General features: G+C 39.3%; 1 protein-coding gene across 13 annotated transcripts in view; it reads right to left on the bottom strand.

Annotated features, from left to right (window-relative positions):
- Positions 1–17534, bottom strand: part of ADAM22 (ADAM metallopeptidase domain 22) — a 128964-nt gene that overhangs the window by 10032 nt on the left and 101398 nt on the right. Inside the window, exons 23-31 of one of the 13 annotated variants that reach the window (XM_039548949.1) lie at positions 17276–17444; positions 16175–16283; positions 15252–15342; positions 13913–13930; positions 10961–11068; positions 7979–8079; positions 7369–7435; positions 4455–4565; positions 2293–2379 (exon numbers count right to left, since the gene is read on the bottom strand). In XM_039548949.1, the coding sequence (XP_039404883.1) occupies positions 2293–2379; positions 4455–4565; positions 7369–7435; positions 7979–8079; positions 10961–11068; positions 13913–13930; positions 15252–15342; positions 16175–16283; positions 17276–17444 (861 nt within the window). Of the gene's footprint in view, positions 1–2292; positions 2380–4454; positions 4566–7368; positions 7436–7978; positions 8080–10873; positions 11069–13912; positions 13931–15251; positions 15343–16174; positions 16284–17275; positions 17445–17534 lie in introns of all 13 variants that reach the window. The other 12 variants (XM_039548948.1, XM_039548953.1, XM_039548955.1 and 9 more) reach the window with 12 other exon arrangements.

A 17534-nucleotide genomic window follows, 5' to 3' on the forward strand; every position in this document is an offset into this window, starting at 1 on the left:
GTGTCTGCAGAATACTTCCCCATGATTACTTCATTTAATTAGGACAATAAAGAATTCTAAATTTATTCTAGTTGCTCTCTCATTTCTAAAGGTAACTGCTGTGGGCAGTGATTAGTAAGCTTCTACGTTGCAAAATTTCTGATTTATGTTTCATCTCTGCTGATATATAGCCTTTAAAACACATAGGTCAGCTTAATCCTCATCTACATGCCAAAAATGCTTGGTTTATCTCATATACAATTAGAAATGTGACTCATTCAGTGTAACAGCTGAATACCCTCAGGGGCAGGGTACACTCCCATCAATTTAATCTAGTTACTAAATAAAGATGTACTGATGTTAAAAAATGAGAACCAAATTATGAGTATGCATACAGATTTTTAAACCTGTTTAACTAAACCATTTAAAGCAACCTGTTTTAAAATAGTGCTATCTTCATGTTCCATAGATGTCTTTGTTTATTGCTACCACAGGTCTTCTGATACAAAAACCCTGAAAGACAGCTATGGGATTATGTTATGGTGGGCAACTCTTGACCTTGCCTGAACAATAAAGGTTGAGAGGCTATTTTTAGAAAAAGATTTGGTAATAAAAACACACCTCACTTCTTATGTGAGTTTACCTAATTTCAGCTGCCAGGGACCTTTTGTCATTATCAGTCTTATTTCGCTAATCTAAAGGACCTCCCACCCACAAAGATTTTGCTCCATATGCAGTGATGTGGACTTCATGATCAGGTAAGTGTTCAGCTGCTCCATTAAACTGAACAGCCTGAGCCTCTGCAGTCCTTTCTGTGGTTTCTCTAGAACAGTTCTAGAACATGCTTGCTGAACTGCAGACACCAGAACTGGACGCTCTGTCCCAGTGCTGAAACAACCAGACTCACAATACTCCCTGCCGAAATGTCCAAGTACCAAGAGACCTGTCTGATACCGACTGGCACAATCACAATGACCTCCTGTAACCCTCAGATTCTTGCACCAGGGATCTCTTCTCCCTTTTCAGGACCAAGATCAGGGCTGACAGGCTAAAGTTTACTCATTTTCCCTATTTGTTCACTGGAAAGCTTTTCTGCAGCTTACTCTGTGATTTATGAGATGTTGAAAGCAAACGCAAATGGTTTTTAAAAGTAACAATTTTATGGTCTTTTAAGGCTTCAGGATGTTTTTAGTTCTAAAAATTATTAAATTCCTACCCTGCCATTTAATGTCTGCCAGTGTTACTACTGGAATAAAAGTGTTTCATTAGTATCTTGTGATACAACTCCCAAATGCACACTGCACACATTTAGTGTATGTTTCTGCCCTGCTGCACTATTACTAGGCCTACTTGTGTAGCAAAATTATTAAGATTCTATTTACTTGTTCTTACCATCCTTCACTGTTTTGGCTGAAGATTTTGGTTATTATTCTTTTGATTTGTGCTTCTATCATTATCTTCCTTTTTTATATGTCAGTTTACAGCTTCATGGACTTTGTTCATGCTTTATGTTATTTGTCATAAATTGTCTTCCATTCTCTCCTATGCTGGCTCATTTTTTCAGCTGATGCAGAGATCTCTCTCGGCTGTGGGACTGTGTCTTTTGGGAATCTACTGCAACATTCTCAGTCTCTTCATTCGTGTTCAACAGGGGCCCAGCCTCATGCATTCTTTTTCTCTGTAACTTGGAATGTATCAGATAACGCACACTTGTCCCTTTCAAAAACAAGTGATATTTTCGGTTGAACCCTACCTCACTTGTAACAGATTAATTAGCAGTTTGATAATTAGAGCACAAAGTATATTCTCATACATTTAGTTTTCCAATTACAATATAGAAATTATTTCATTGCAAGCTGAGGGTAAAATACCACTACTTTTTATACTTTTTTCCTTTAAATTTTAGTATGCACTATATAAGACAGTAGGTAGAGTCAATGTGTTATGAAACCACTTGCTTCAGTAAATTAACATTCTATTTAAGTTAATACTACTTTATTAGTGATAAGTATGTCTCATGCCCATAAAACACTACTTGGCATAAAATGATGAGAAAGCTACTACAAGCTATAGATGATGGTGGGAATGCATGCACTACACACACCCTTTTCAATGGCTTCATTAAAACATTCAGAAAAAGAATTGTAAATTGCAAATGAAGCCAAAAACAGACATCAAAATGCAGCAAAAGAAGAGGGGCCCTTTGCACCTAAGTAACTTGTATTGATTTATACAAGGTAGGAGCCTCAAGATATTTGTATATGCTGGAACAGCTCTGAAAAATGAGAATTATAGAATTAATTTACAAAATACCTAAAGTATGGTCCTTCTGTGTTTTTATTCACATCTTCTACCCACTTAGCTACATTATATTCTCTTTTGAACCATGGGTTTAAATACCTGCAGAAAGCAATGGAAGGAACAGAGAAAGCAGAAGAACAAGAATAGAAAATCTGAGAACACACAGCACAAGCTTAGCAAGGATGTCTTCATCCCCAAAATGCAAGTGAATATGGCAAATAAATCAGTATGGATTTGGGTGAGGACTAGGCAACGTGTACAACTGCATGAGAAAATCTGACCTACAAGACTCATATGTTTGATTAATCTGGAAACTCTTTGGGATACATCATTCATTTAATGTCTTAAGGGTAAAATTCACTCCTATGTAGAGGGCCAGCATTAAGTCCACGGTTTGAACTCCCTCATGATCTCAAAATAAGGATGAAGGGGCGTTTTGGCTTCAATCACAAAGTTTGCTTGCCAAAGACACACTTTTGCACCCATCTATATAAATTGCAAGATAATGGCTAAATAAGCACAGAATCTTGGGCTTGAGCCTTTTTACAGGAATGAATTTCAGCCTCAGTGTGTTAAAAGGCTTGAATTTTTTGCCACTATAGTGACAATTTATGCACTTATAGGCAAACAACGCTCTAATTCTTCATTGTTCATTTAGTTTGGCTTTAATGGAGGTGGGCTGCAGAGTTATGTCACATTTTACAGAAGCAATCTTGATACCAAAACCACAGTTTTTAGGGAAAAAAGTCTGAGCTGTATACTCATATTAGTTACATGAAAATTATGAAATAAATTGATGTTTAATTATCTGATAACAAATTACCAGGAAAGAAGAAAACTTTTTTGTAACAATTTTTTTCCCAATAACAAGATAAGCAAATTCCTCCCCCTCTGTCACATTAAGAGAAAAGGGTGATGCAGAAAACAGGAGTCTGCCTGGACCAATTTAAAGTTTGTTCTTGTTATATACGAGTGGCAGCAACCAAATAATTACTTGTGATCACCATCTTTATATAACAGAGACTAGCACAGTGAAATAGGAAACAAATTTTAACCAAGGAAAATGGGAAAGAAAATTCTTCTTTAGGTTATTTTTTATACTTCTGGGCCAGTTCTTGCCACCCTTATTTATGGGTGTGACGCCAACAACCTCACACATGGGAACAGGCCTTGCAAGGGATTGCTCAGATGAATAAAAGTTGGGCCAAATCATGCCATTCAACCCCCTCCATATTTCAAACCACGATGACAACCAAAGCAGTAGCTTTTTTAACTTCTTTTGCTCCTTTTTTGCTCTGGAACGTCTCCTCCCCACCCCGCGCAAGCACAGCCACAGCTCTTAGAATGTACTCGCCCTCAGCCACAAGTGCTTCTAAGTAGCTTCCTCAGCTCGCTTATTTATCAGGAATCGGGAGTGCTTTATGCTTTCCAGCTTGGGATCTTAGAGAAAGAAAACGTCAAAAGTGGTAGAGCAGCAAAACAGATGAACCACAAGTGAAGCAACAGCCTGATGCCAGCATCACCAGGAACTAATAAACTTCAGCTTTAGCTTTAATTGTACATTTTCTTGTACTCGCTGCAGTACTTTTGACTTGAGTTTTTTCATTTGAAAGGGTCTTTTGGTAACCATGAAACACTCCCAATCTGGCTTCCTGTATTAGAAAACAGTGTAAGGTGGTATGAAAGCATGCAATTGTTGCACAACCATGTTGCAGGGTTTCCTGGGTCTGGGTATATTACAGACCATCATTCACCACCTCAATCCATCTGTTACAAAAAGGTTAAACTTGAGTTACTGCAGAGCACTACATGATACCATTGGAAAGCCCTCGGGCTGATCCTTCTGGCCACATGTTCACTAGCAATGGCCAGAATCCGCATTTCCTTTGAGTGAGAAATTCTGCTTTAAACAAAGTGTCCTTACACATAAGCCTAGAGCTAGACCGACAGCTCGATTTGGCTCGTAGCGCAACATGCAACAAGGCAAAAGACCTGGGCTCAAGAGTACTCATACTCCTCAGGCTGGCGAGGAGGAAGGGTAGCTAGCGCTGCATCAGCAGGAGCACCTCCAAGCAGTCACGGTGTTTTGCCACAGTGAAACTATCGTATACTAGGGAAGGGACTTTTCACAGGATAAAATGGCAGCCCAGGATGCAGGGGCAGGTGAGACTGACCTGTGATCCCGACTCCCTGTTTGGGGGTTGTCGGAACCCCCTGGGCTTATGCCTTGGGCAGGGATTTGGTGGGCGAGAGAAAGCCCAGGCTCAGATGCATGGGTTACCCGGCTGCAAAAAGACAATATATAATAGAAAGTCTAAACCAAAGATGTTCGTATCAGTTATAACAACGAGGAAGACAAATGCTTATAGGAAAAGCAGTGCAAATTAACAAAGGTCTGAATTGCTATCTGTTCCTGGGACCCGTTTTAACACAAGCTCCCAATTAAACTGTCAACTTATTCAGAAAACTCTTATCATTCCTGGATAATTCTAATTGATTTTAATAGAGAACTATTTATCAGGCCATTTCATCAACCATGTTTCTGAAAAAGCATTTGGCCTGTTGGCATTCCTTCTACATGTAATGAACCATCTGCCTTTAGTAAAGAATATTAATCTTGTTTTAAAAAATCCGAAAACAATTAAAAATGTCCCAAAATATCTTTAGCAGTCTCCTCAGAGCTCTACGCTTAGCATAAGCCTTGTTCATGTATGTTACGTCCAAGGGTCATGCAAAGGTGTGAGCAGGACTTTTTTCAGGAGCTGCCCAAAGTGTTTGCCACTCCCTGTCAGTGCTGTTCATGAGGGCTGCAGACTTCAAACCTTGCTCAGTCCTTAAGAAATTTTGTTTAAATGATTAATGGCACAATTCTATTTGATGCTTGGCTGTATACAAAAAAAACCCCTGTGCATAATGTGTGCAGTTACTGCAGATTCATGCATACAAGTATTTTTGTAGGCAACCACACTAGTGTCCTCCTGCTTAAAAAAATAAAATTCTGCACAATGTAGGGCACCAATGAACCCAATTTTATAATGGTTAACTACAGTCTGCTAATTATAGGACACCAACACTGTTATCCCTTTTTTTCCATCTCAACAAGTATGCTTTATTGGACTCCTACGGGCCACACAGGTGGACTTCCTAAATACTGCTTCAGAACAGATTTCAATATTATTCTGTATTTCCCAGACAAGTTAGAAAGGTAAATTGGCCTGGGAAAAGCCTCTGTGTATTCTGCAGCATTCTGCAGTATCAAACTCAAAGCAGCTGGTGTTGCTTTTTCTTTTTTCTAAATGAGTAAATGCTGGTCACAGTTAGATCATTCTCAGTCCATTTTCTCGCCTTGCAAAGCAAGCTGTCTCTCTAACCAGAGAGATAATTGCCCTCTAATAGCCATCAGCAATTCTCTCCATTCCCCACTGAATTGACACAGCATGTGGATCATTCAGTGGGAGCTCTCTCTCCAGCTGGTGACAGGACTGCCAAGGACACTCGGACAAGCCGTTCAGGCCTGTGCAGTCCAGGATAGAGCTGATCAGCAGAAAGAGTATTTTCCTGCCTGGCAGGCCTCTCCCAGGAACACACACACTGTGCTTCATCCCCAAAAGGTTGCTGCATGGCCCTTGGGAAGTACAAGCCTCGTCCCTGTAGCATCAGGGCTGCTGCTCGGTTGAGAGACCACCGTAATAAGCAGCAAGAAGGAAAGCAGAGAATTAGGTGGAAATTCAGGGGCACCTTTAAAAGAGAAACAAATATACAGGGAAAAAGATTTCCAACTCACAATATCTCTGTCTGCCCACTTATTTAGTGCTCCAAAGTTCTCAGAGCAAATCTCATCTGTATTTTCAGCAGTTTGGCCAGACTAATTTTGATTTTATCAAACTATCTCATGCAAGGAGAAAAGAAAACAAGCAAAATAACATTTCAGTAAGAGTTTATCAGCACAAAGACAAAGAGCACAAAGACTCTTTGAGATAAACTCCTCCAAGGGCTAAAATTTCTGGCTCCATGATACTATTTTGACCATGCAATGTTATAATTGCAATGTGCATCAAAGTATTATTTCTGTAACTTGTAACATAGGGTTTTCTCTATGAACCCTTTCTGAGCCTGCTCACCTCAAGACAGTGCACTGCAGGTGAAAGAAAAGTTTCAGCACAAACTCAAAATCCCCAAACCAAAGAAAATGGGGCCCAGAGAGCAGTTAGCATTATTAGTTTCCCTGCAGGGTTGGTATCAAGCCCATTTGCCCATCAAGGTACACAGTTAGTAGTCATGATACGGGGAAGGGCACTGTCATTGCTACCATGGTCAAAGAAGGGGCCATTCCCGTGTGGCGTTAGGTGCTGTAAGAGCAGGCCAGGGCTTTTGACAAGCCCAGAAGTTCCCAGCCATTCACCATTCATTCACAAAAGGGGCCTGAACCAACAGGCTTAAGTACATAAGGAAGACTCTTTCCATGTGGGGAGCACTGCACACATGGGCTCTTCAGGAAACGTAACCAATAAATCAATAAGCCATACTGGAAAAGTCTGGGGATCGGTCACTTGGTAGAGATTTTAATTACCCATTTATCACAGGGCTTACTCAAGACTGGCTGTTTCAGGCTTACAATGGCAAACTTCAAGGTACTCTCCAAGCAGATACCTCTCCTAAAACCTCCAGGAAGGTATGCAGAGACACAAATCTCTAACTCTGCAATGGCCCAACCCAAGGTGAAGACAAGGGTAGGAAACAGATTATCAGAAACTCAGTATTGAACCAGGATACACTCAGCAATGGCAGTTTACTGTAGACAAAAGCCTGCAGTGATGGTGCAGGCTGCCACCATCATTGGGAATTGTTATGGGAACGACTGTGAGGAAGCCTACATAAAAAAGAAAATTGATAGTTAATTTTTAAAGAATACATAAAAAGAGGTTGAAATACATTAGCCAAACCATTTACCAGATTATCAGTCAGCAATCAGAATGGGCCACAGAGCAAAAATGCAGCTGTCTATTTTTAAGTACTCTTAATTTCCATCTAAAAAACACAAATATGAAAACTCTACTTTTGGCTTTGCTTTTTTAAATTCAGACTTACTCAGTTGAATTAGACCGTGGCCTAAATCTTTTGCCTCTGACTTTCTTTCTGTTTCCTCCTATATTACCTGAAAAAAATCAAAGGACAAAGACAGTAAAACAACTTGAAACTCACCTGCACCCCATGCCAAACTGTATATTTTTTTTGCATCCATAGCAAAAGAGTTGCTACCTCTAACTTTAACCATTTAAATCTCACAGGTCTGTTCCTCTTGATTTACCTCAGACAATTAGGTAACCTTTCTCTACTTTTTGCTGCAACTGTGCAGAGCAAAAAACTCCCTAATTTCAGATGTTATTTGACAAAATCACTATGCTTCAAGAAAAACATCAAACACTGCCTGACAAAATCATAGAAGCTGGCAATAGTGAATAGACTTCTTTCTCTCTTTCATGTTAGCTCACACTGGAGGGAAAAATTAAATGTAATTTCTTTGTGACAAAGCACTGTGCAAAAAGGGTAGGGTGCTGCTAAATCCTAATTCCAAGTTAACAATTAGCACAATTTTAAGGAGTCATGCTGCTGTCCTAAGATCAACTAAACTTTCAGTGGAGCAGCAACAGTCCAGAGGCTGGTTTCCACTGTGGCCAGCACAGTGGTTCACACTTACCTTGCCAAGAATTACTCCTAGGCCTCCCATTTTCACAAATGTCTGAAATATGTTTTGTGTCTGGGATCCTTTCACTCCAGGAATGAGATAATCCATTTGACCTGGAATAGGAGGGCTCAGATGCGGTTATTGTTAAGGGTATTGTCTCACATTAATGTTAGCTCAGCGGTTCAGTCACATTCCCGAGGCCAGTGACAAAACACAGCCTAAGGTCTGTCTGCACTAGCAGAGCACCCAGGATTTCTGATTAAACCCTGCAGTTACGCCTTGCAGCTGTCCCTGCAGCGGTTCCATGTGCCCACGTTCAAGAGCCAGGCATCAGCACTGCTTTCTCACTTGTCTGCTGTAGAATGCACAAACACCGGCGCACACCAGATTTCCTTTGGATTTGCAGCTCTGCCTCAGTTCCTAGATGGAAGATGCTCTTACAGCTGTGCTCATTTCAAAGCTTCTCATTTCACAGTCAAGCACATCCTGCCTGCAGGCTGCCCACTCCCTCCCTGTGCTGCTGCAGGAAAGCCAGGACAGCTTCCCTCATCCCACTGCTACCAGTCTCAGGGGCTCAGGAGTTTGTGATGAGCATCCTCCCACCCAGAGCTGGTAGTGTCAGGAGAGAGGTAACTCTGCCTCATTTTTGCTAATTTTGAACGTTTATATTTTACCAGCCAATTGCTGCAGTATATACTTCTAAGGCTAAACTCAAAGCCAAAAATAGTCTTTTTATCTAGGTGCTTGGTGAAAACTGGTTTTTCTTTCCTCTTGCATTGCCTCTAAGAGCCAGAGATGTATGTGGCGATGTCCAACATGCAGGGGTTTGCAACAGGCTGCCTCTTGTTGAACTAGAACTGCTGCTTAGCTGTTTGCCCTGAGATCTACCATTATTTCCAAAAAAGAAGAGGAAGGTGAAAAATTCATAATAGGTGGCTTACTTATTACAAAGTCTTGCCCAAAGGAACTGTTTTTGTAGTTTTTAAGTCTGGATACTCGCATTTTTCAGTCTCTGCTTTCCTTGGAGGGCAGGCATCTGAGACACGCTCTTCAGTTTCCAGAAGATCAAGCTAATCACAGCCACACTAAAGCAAGCCCAGGGTTTCACTAATTCAAGCTTAATCATATGATGAAAGGTCTGAGAAACAACAAATCCACTGACAGATTTTTAAACACTTCCTCCTACTCAAGGTCTCTTTCAGGTTCAGGAATGTCTTGCTATATACTGGTTTTGTTGTTTGCTATTTCATAATAGCAAGAGTTATCATAAAATTATGTCTTAATCCTTGAACATCCTCTGAATAACAACCAATATTTCATAGTGCTTTCCAGCATGGAGAAGCCCAGGGAGCTGATGGCCCAGTCACTCTAACATCTCCCAAGAGATGCAATCCATACCGGCACACAGAGCAAACCAAAACCAGCCTGGAAGGTAGGAGGAGGTATCACTCTGGGAATTAAAATGGAAGGACTATGTCAGCTGTATCACAATGTTAATGGAATATTTGTCAGACTTACTTTTCCAGACTTGACAGTGGCACAACATACCTGAACTGGTGGTGGGAACAACAAAACTCTCTAGTACAGACAGACCTTAGAAACCATTAGCTTTTTGGAACAAATAATAGATAGAGACATACGAAATAAATGAAGTATGAAAAGAAACACAGATACTGAATGAAAGAAGAAACACATTATATTACAGTCATTTAAAAATAACTTTTTTAAACTGGTATTTAAACCTGATACACAAAGCTATGAAAACTTGCTTTCCCAAGACTATTTTTCAAAATTTTATTCAAATTAAAAAAGATCCTCCAACACAAACAGGGCATCATTTAAGATTAATGCTTGCTTCCTGAAAAAACAACCCACACATCCAAAAAGCTGAATTTAAAAATTAGAAATAATTAAGTAATCACTACTGGAGTTTTCCTAATAAAATATTCATTAGAACAAACTGAATGAGGTTGTATATAAGATCAAGCTGCTATACCAAAATAGCAAATGTCACTACATATGTGTCCCTTCCATACAGTTATCTTTACTTTCATTGAAATAATAGCAAAGAAAATGGCTTCATCAACTGCACAGTTGTAGGCTGCTTAGTGAGGCAAGAATTGATAATTGCAGGTTTCCCATGAAACAGTTCACAACTGTCAAACCCTCTAGGACACAGTGCTTCTCATAAATTGTTTTACAGTGCTAGCTGCAGATTTTCATATAAAGGATCTCTAACTGCAGAGGAACAGTGAGCATCAGGATCTTAGCAATTACAAATGGCTCTCAATGCTTTCAGATGAATCTTCCCTCTTAAAATATTGGATTTTTTAGGCAACTGGAACAAAAACTGAATTAGTAAAATCTGATCAAGGGCAAAATCTACTTCTCTCTAATCTCATGACAGCAAGCAGAACTAAAGTCTTTGTAAAATCATTTTCTAGGATAACACTTGGTGACCATTTAGTATACTAGTCTAGTAAGTGGAATAAAATTCAATCACTACCATCTTTAATATGAGACAGCAGAAGTCTTAAGTCAACACACTGAATCAATGACACTGACAAATAAAGATATAAAAATAACATTTATATTGAACATTTTACGTTTATAACTATTATTGAAGCAAGACAATGTTCCTTTTCTTTGATTACATGACCATGATTAAAAAATATGTTGGCATTTTATTTCATTTCTTTTCAGCCGGCAATTATTATTACAGTCTGCTTAAAATCAATTCTCAAGCAAGGATATTTGATTAAACAAAAATTGGTTTACAATGCAAAACTTTTTTATTCTGGCCTAATCATAATAATTCGCAGCTCAGGATACAGGAGAAAAATCAGTAATCAAAGCAAAGAGGAGGCTATTTCAAACATTCCACAAAGAAAGAAGAAAGAGTCAAACCTGCTGCAAAACAATGAAATGTTCTGACTAATGGAATAATGGGTGATGGAATAGGTAGAAATCTGAAAATGCGACAGAAAAGCAGACCTCTTCTTAGAACTAGATGCAGAGTTTGTGCTGACTCCAGGAGGCATGTCGCTATAAAAAGAGTCGGCCTCTCCCGCCTTTTTTACATAATCTCCCTGGGGTATTTGTCTAAAGTGTAATAAACATTGTAGAGTCAGAAAACATGACAGGAACTAGCACACACACAAACATGCATGAATATTAGTTTAAAAGAAAGAGGTAAGGATAGCAATCCTTGAGAAAACCTGTTAACCACACATAATAAGGCTATTAATAAATAACTCAACCATCTGAGAGAAAACTCCCACACGCTTCTGTTATGTGCAGAAAAGTGGATTATGTGGTTTTGGAAAGGGAAAACAAGGAACACTTCACTAGTAAACTCTGATCACAGTTTTCAAAGTGAACAGTTTGTGATTCTTGAGACACTGGATAACCAGCCCAGACATTTCAAATGGCTCATCATGCTGGTTGCAAAAAGCACCCTCAGGTGCAGCACTAATATTGAGCCTGAGCTGAATACACGCCTGCATCAAAGAGGAGTTCAGGAAAAGTGAATGCTTTTTTTCCTTCTGAGGTATGCTTTCCATTTCACTTTTGCGATCACTATTGAATTCAAGAATAGCAACCTGTTGAGTTGTTTAAACCTCAGGAGGACAAAAAGCTCCAGTTTTTTTAACTGATTTCTTGTGTAAGGGAACCAACACCAGTGTCAGAGATTCTCAGCTACTCCTGATTACCACAGTAGTAGACTCAAAGACACACGAAAGTAATGTGATAGTTTATCCTTTTCCAGAACTAGAAGCTCAGTTATGGTGCATAAAACTATCTGTGCATTAGAAAGTTCTAATCAAGTTATGCAAAGTTTTTGCAGATGGTGAATTCATCACCAGCAGAAAAAAACTGCCATGCAAATATTTCAGGTATAGCTCCACCAGGTTTAAAAATCCTCCCAAATACAAGTAGTTACTTTGACAGTTGACTATTTCATAATATCAGCATCAGTATTTATTCAACCTTGCATTTTCCAAGACATTTTTGCTTCAGCCTGCCTCTATTAAGATGCACATTTATCAGGTTGATTCACATTCAGATTGTGTCCAACAGCAGACCTGAACTGGGACCTCTTCATTCCATATCTGAGTTTCTATTGCTTCTGAAGTATGTAAAGTATATAACTATATGGCACATAAATCATTAGTGCAATGCAGTACTTCCACACTCCACCTTCCAACACCTCCCGAGTTTCAGTTCTTGTCCCCTTCCTCGGCTGGCACATGTTCAGAGTCGGCTCAGCGCGGGCAGCTCTGCTCCCCAGGGTTCCTCTAGCAAACTGCTCTCTTGCTATTCCATCAGAAATAACTTCTCCCATGTATCTGTGCCACACTATCCCAGCTGGCAGAATTCTTGCTAATTGGCTCTTCTTACCACTTCCAGTTTACTTGTTTCAGTTGCTTACTAGTACCAAGTATCATCCTTATGTCACGCTCAAAAATATTATAATGGCTTGTCTTCGTTGTTATTTAAGGAGCAATCTTTTTTTTTTAAAAAAAAGGGGACAGTCTGGACAATCTGGTGGATATTTTTTTTCCATTTATGGAGCACTCCTTGTACTTAGCCTTATTCTATTTAGAAGTCAGCCTGCAGAACTTCATTTTATGCATGAAGGAGATTTAGTTACTAAATATCTCCATAATCTTTAAAATGATGGAGTCCTCCATTACCTTCAGAAGCCTCAGCTTATGGCGGTTTCCACTCTGCCTGTGCTCTCAGACAAAGCTGCAGACTGGCTGCACACTCACAGCTCTCTGGCCATGAACTAATTTCTGGAGATCAAGATATCTGCAGAAGTTAAATTCTCTACTATTCCAATGCAAACATACATGGGGTGGTCTCTGTCTCTGTTTCAAGGTTTTATCTGCTCTGTCCTCAACCAGTACTGAAACATCCACAGTAGCATGACTTGATGGCCACATTAGTCTGCATTTACAAATACATCACTTCCCCCTAAGCAGCACCAAACCTTAAATTCTGCCTTCCTTGCGCTGGGTGGCATTCACTACCCACCAACCTCTGCATAAGGCTTGACTTCAATAGCATTGCCTTTTTCTTCTTACTGTACCTGTGGCCTATCTGACCCTGTAGCACACAACCAGCACTTGACTGTGCTTTTCCACTTATTGCAAATATTTTGAGCCTGGCAGAGAAAGCACTACACGAAGGGGAATGGAGAACAAGCACAACGGGTAGCAGCAACAAACAAAGCAGCAGCTTGGACCAGAAGGCAACGATACAGGCAGAAAACAGGGGAATTTGAGAAATCCTCTTATCTGTGGGGGACTGGGAGAGGAAGGAGCCAACTCCTTCCCACAAGACCCATCTGCCAGGCAGATGCCTGATCAAAGGGAGGTGGTCTTCCAGGAGCCAAACACAAGTCACTAGGAAAACCGTTTATTTTTGGCCACAAGCTTGAAATGGTGAAAGCTCAGCCCTGTGCTGAAGCCAGTACAGTGCTTTAGCTATGAATCAATCGAACAGGGTGCTGGAAAAGAATGGGCTCTTCGTCCACACAGCAATTTAACTGCACTGTATTTTTAACTGCAAAGAAGCTCCACGAATTACTTTGTATCAAAAGGCTCCTGAACATCATGTTAATATTAATTATTCAGTTCTTAACCTCCCAAGAACACTTTCATCTCTAATAGCCAATTTTCAGTCTCTCTTATTGGAAATATTCTCCTGTTTTCCTAAATAAAATAGTCTATTGCAAAAGTATAAAAAACATTATTTTTGCTACTGAGTCCAGTGAAATCAGGATTTCAAGCAATGCATTTATAGAAGACTGATTTCATATATTATTTAAAATATGATAACCCATCACAATATTTTCTTTATAGCATGTAAGTGAGCAAGAGAGAAGAAAAGCTATTTTCAGAGACTTCTAAGATACATTCCGTTACTTTTATCACATACCTCTGTCTTCTGTAGTTTCTTTCCATATAAACAGAAGAGAAAGGAAAAAGAATGAGTTTTTAGTATGCAGGTACACATGGTCAGTAAGACCAAACAAATGTAAAAAGAAAAGCACTTTATACAGAATGAAACTTTTGCTCAAAATATTTCTGCAAAATCACTTCTGAAATAAGCATATTTACAAATGTAATAAATCAGAATAAACAAGAAAAATATATTCCTGTTGATGGCTACAGTCAGTGCTGAGTGTAAGGTGCAGTTCATGATGGGTTTAAGCCTATTCACTGTGAAGCTGCTAGTGAAAGGTGCACTTTTGTCCTGAACCTCCAAAAACTAATCCCACTGGCTAGACAGGATCTCAAAATGAGCCCTTAACTTTTAAGAGTTTTACTCTAAATAAAAGTCCAGATTTTCCGATACTGCCAGAAGCTGAGGGTGATATACCAAGACAGCATAACCTACTTTTCTGCTACCCTAATCTTCATGGTTTTTTCCAAATGCTTCCTTCCTTACATATTTCTGAGCTGCCCTCAGCCTACCTCAGTCTAGCAAACCAGCAGGGGCTGTGCCACTTTGTTATGCCAAACCACTGGGGCTGTGCTCCAGCCATGGCATTGCCTGCAGCAGAGCCTGCCCTGCCCTCCAAGAACACCAAGGACCTAGGGACAAACGACTTCAAGAGAGTCTCGCCCAAATACAGATGATAAAGTCAGTACCTTGAATCTATTTTTACTACAAGCAAAAAACATAAATCCCTCTGTTTTTATAAGAAATTCACAAAAGAAATAAAACAGAAAAAGACAGCTCAGGCTAATATAATTCATTTTGCCTCTCAGTGAGCACTGACAGCTCTACACCAGGAGAGTAGTTGAGCCTTATTTACAAATTGCAGATCTTGGCTACCAAAAAATGTGCCTGAATTAATGTCAGGTTAAGCCAACTAAATATAATCATCTATTTAAGCAAGCCTATGGTTAAATGCTTTGCTGACTGACTGAAGGCTAATCTTGCTACATTTACTTCATCATGATTAAACATTTATAATTTAATCAGATCATATTCTTGTATTTCCTTTGTCACATACAGTAAAATCATAATCTGATCATCTAAAACAAATTACTAAATGAGAAATAAAATTCAAAATAAAGTTCAAGCTCTCTAAAACCACACACAAATGTAAGAATTGCTTGAAAAATATTAGTACAATAAAACTGTTACTGTATATATATTGTTGAATTTGGATGGTTTTGATGTTTTGAATTGTTCTTTTCATAACATAATCAACTATCAGATGAAATACGCATATTTTTAAACTGTATTAAGAACAGAATTTACTTACTTGTAACCCCAACCAGTTATTCCTAAAACGAGAGCCAACACTATAATGGTGCCAGCAATAGCCCCTATTATTATATTTGTGCTAACCACACCTGGAAACACAAGAGGAAAAATATACATGGTTTTAGGAGAAAAATACACAAAACCAGTAAATGCACCATTTTCAACAACCAGCTTGAACAACTTTCACTAGGCTGATTAATTATAACCAGTGATACACTCTTGAAGCATAGCAAGGACATAAAAAGATCACTTGTAAATCAAGCTTTGACCTCTGTTTCCCTTAACTGCATGCTTGTTACATGGGAAACTTGTGCCAGGTATACCAATACAATATTATCAATATTAAACTGCTTAAGCATCCTTACAACCTGCCCTAGCAAATACATGCATACTCTAGAATAGAAGCGACTACTTGTTTGGTTTTGCTCAAATCCCTTCCACAGCTGAATAAATTAATCAAAGGAGACATTCTGGAAGAAGTCTGCCCACAAGGATTTCTAATGACAAACATTTACAAGCTCATTTTTCCACAATATATCTTTCTTTTGTATGCAAGACTAAGCTGAATAAAAACTTCCACTCAAAAAATGTAAAAGTCAAGCATTACCTTTCTATCTAGATATGGAATGTCCCAGTAACTTTTTGCTTGTCCAAATCTATCAGTATGTCTAGTAAGACCACTCAGATGACTGGGACAAGCCAGGTAGGACTGGACCCACTGATACCAGTTCCCAAAGATGCACTGAGGCCTCATTTGCAGACACTGAGTGTTTCTGCTGTGGGAGGAAGAGAGGGGAACGAGGCTCCTGATGCTGCAGCATGTTGTGTACTAACTGAAAGAGTAGGAGACCTAGTTTTGCTTAATGAACTTTCCTCAAATCCAAGCTTTTTCAGTTGTTGGTAAAAATTGTAACAACATACCTTTATTCATGGCATCTTTATCAAAAAATAGATCGTCTTTGATGTGAGAACTGCAGTCATCTCCTCCCCAGAATCGGTCACAGACACATTTTATTTCATTGCTACAAACCTGCAGTCAAAAGTGTAGCTCAGAAAAAAATCAGATTATTAATCCATTCCCGTAATTAATACCTCAAGTATAGGTACACTGATAAAGCCCTGATTTTGACTGCTCACAAAACTTCACAAAATAATTCTTTAACACATAGTAATTTTTAGTTTATGTATTACATATAAATGCATTAAGTGTGCTATTATATTTTATATAAATAGATGTAATGTTTATTCAGTTCATATTTTAATGTAATCTATATTTAGCAGAACCATTTATAATTGCTTTGGGAGGCTGACCTTAATGACTTTTTTTTTCGAAATATGATGAAGTGCATGATTTCAGATAAATAAGGAAGTTTTAATGCAGTGTACAAGACAAAAGACATTATGAGAGAACAATTCTTTCATCTCAGCTCAGTCACAGGGCCCTGGACATTGTATCAAACTGTGTGAGGGACAACGGGACTCGCCAGGGCCACAGCAAAGCCACAGACTGCACACCAAAGAGAGGAACTGCCACTAGCCAATAGCCAGCTCACTGCCCTCTTTTCCAGAGTAAAGGAAATCTCAGCCCACAAAATCCAACATCATCAACAACTTTATGAATCTTCTTGGCTATTTATGCAATAAAGAGGGAATTAAAATGAACAAGTCTCTGGAAGAACAGAGACCCAAGTTTCTCAGTTCATAAAACCTTTGTATTTGTTCTCCAGCACATTGCCTGAGGAAATATCAACCAAGTTAGCAGAAGTGATAGCAAAAACAGTGATTGATAAAACTTCTGTAAAACTAGTACATACTAACTATGACTCATTGTTTAAGATGCCTTGTTTAGAATGCATTATATTTACTTATGTGCCTCCTTCCCTTTTCCTTTTCAAAAAGTTCTCCAGTTTTATGACTTAGAGAGTCACACTGCTGGCTTCCTGAAAGGTCCAGCTAGTAGACTGCACAACGCCAGGTACTCAGCAAAAACAGTAAAAAGCATTAAAGAGTGCAAGAACATACACCATGTCCTGAACAAATCTGGCTGTCTGTGGTGCCTGGGCAGGTGCTGAAGTTGAAGGCCTCGGTGGGGAGGCAGCGATGGTCGAGGCACACCATGTCCGGCCCACACGGCGTCCCGTTCTCCACATAGCCCAGGTCCGTGTCCTCATCAAGCTTCACATGGCCACCACTGCAAACAACCAAGAGGACCTTGGGGAATTGTGCTGTGATTAGATGGGACTGCTTGAGAAACTGGGCTGCTGCCTTTATTTCTGTGTTA

The sequence above is a fragment of the Corvus cornix genome, chromosome 2 (genome assembly GCF_000738735.6).
Source record: "Corvus cornix cornix isolate S_Up_H32 chromosome 2, ASM73873v5, whole genome shotgun sequence".
Taxonomy (NCBI): Eukaryota; Metazoa; Chordata; class Aves; order Passeriformes; family Corvidae; genus Corvus; species Corvus cornix.